We start from the raw sequence: 1258 nt of genomic DNA on the forward strand, positions 1-1258 counted from the left end.
CAAGTCAGTCACTCAATGTATTGAAAGAACAGGTCACCGTGACAGCTATGTACGTAGAATTTGCAGTCTGTATGTTTTGTTCAGGAACAATTTCTTGGAAGAGGTTCCTATAACATATGAAATTTCATATAGCACACATCAATCTGCACTGATGATCATCTTTCCTTTACATCTTGTCCAGAAAGCGGATGGCTTAGAGAGCTACAAACTGCAAACACGAATGCTGAGATACACTGGGTGACAGGGATCACTACCAAGGTCCAAGAACCAGACCATCTCAGTGCTGCTGGCTGAATATTGGGTCTACAACTTTTACAGTATTTGTCCCTATAACCATATGTATGGGAAAAACTAAATTATTGACATACCACTAGGAAATATAAGTGATTCAACAGATTTAGGTATTCCTTAAGATACAATCTTAGCATATATACACTGTAGGTACCCCCCCATCACAATTTTCTTGTGGGCAACTATCAAATTGTAACAGAACTAGACTGTAAAGTAGGCAAACACTTTAAGTTGCCGGCCCCAGTATTTCATTCTACTTTCTAGCAGGAAACAGACGTGGATGACTAGAGAGGAAGTGAAAGTATTGAGCAGGTGTAAACTCCACAGCTTGAACTGAACTTTTCCCCATAGGAACACACTAGGTTTTATCTATAACATGTGTCTGTCACAGGAAGTCATATGCTACAAAATAATCCCCCCAACAGGCACATCTAGAAAGGTTTGGAGAGTATCTTCTATACATTGCACAGCAAAATAGTTCACTTATAAAAAGAGCCTACCTGTTTAGAAAAGCATTTCCAAAACTATTTAATTTCCGAAAGGGTTTTTTAGGGTCCACAACCAATGCATTTCCTGGAATGCTTCCTTCTTTATCACCGTACATGACGGCAATGAATGAATCCGTTGTAGGCTCTGGTCCAATTCGCATTCCTGGAAAATCTTGTTCTAGTAAGTATCTGTAAATAGGAAGATTACAAATTACACTTTGTTGGACAAGTATTAAAAATGTTCAGTAAATATTATAAGAGTTGGGAAAATAAGTCATACTAGAAAACATATTGGATAACACAAAGTAAATAGATTAGAATATTTAATTTCTTCTCTTCCCTAGGTCGCTAAAGATCCACTGAAGGTGAGAATAATTAAATATCACATTGGCTGCAAAGGTTCTAACTGCAGCTTGGTGACTGGACCAGCATTGTCATATGGTATGGAAGATTTTTAGTCTTAGCAATGTATGCTCCAA

General features: G+C 37.7%; 1 protein-coding gene across 1 annotated transcript in view; it reads right to left on the reverse strand.

Annotated features, from left to right (window-relative positions):
* Positions 1 to 1258, reverse strand: part of EHD4 (EH domain containing 4) — a 33947-nt gene that overhangs the window by 24965 nt on the left and 7724 nt on the right. The window contains exon 2 of the mRNA XM_072429090.1: positions 792 to 968. Coding sequence (XP_072285191.1) covers positions 792 to 968 — 177 coding nt within the window. The remainder of the gene's footprint in view (positions 1 to 791; positions 969 to 1258) is intronic.

Source organism: Pyxicephalus adspersus, chromosome 12, assembly GCF_032062135.1.
Source record: "Pyxicephalus adspersus chromosome 12, UCB_Pads_2.0, whole genome shotgun sequence".
NCBI lineage: Eukaryota > Metazoa > Chordata > Amphibia > Anura > Pyxicephalidae > Pyxicephalus > Pyxicephalus adspersus.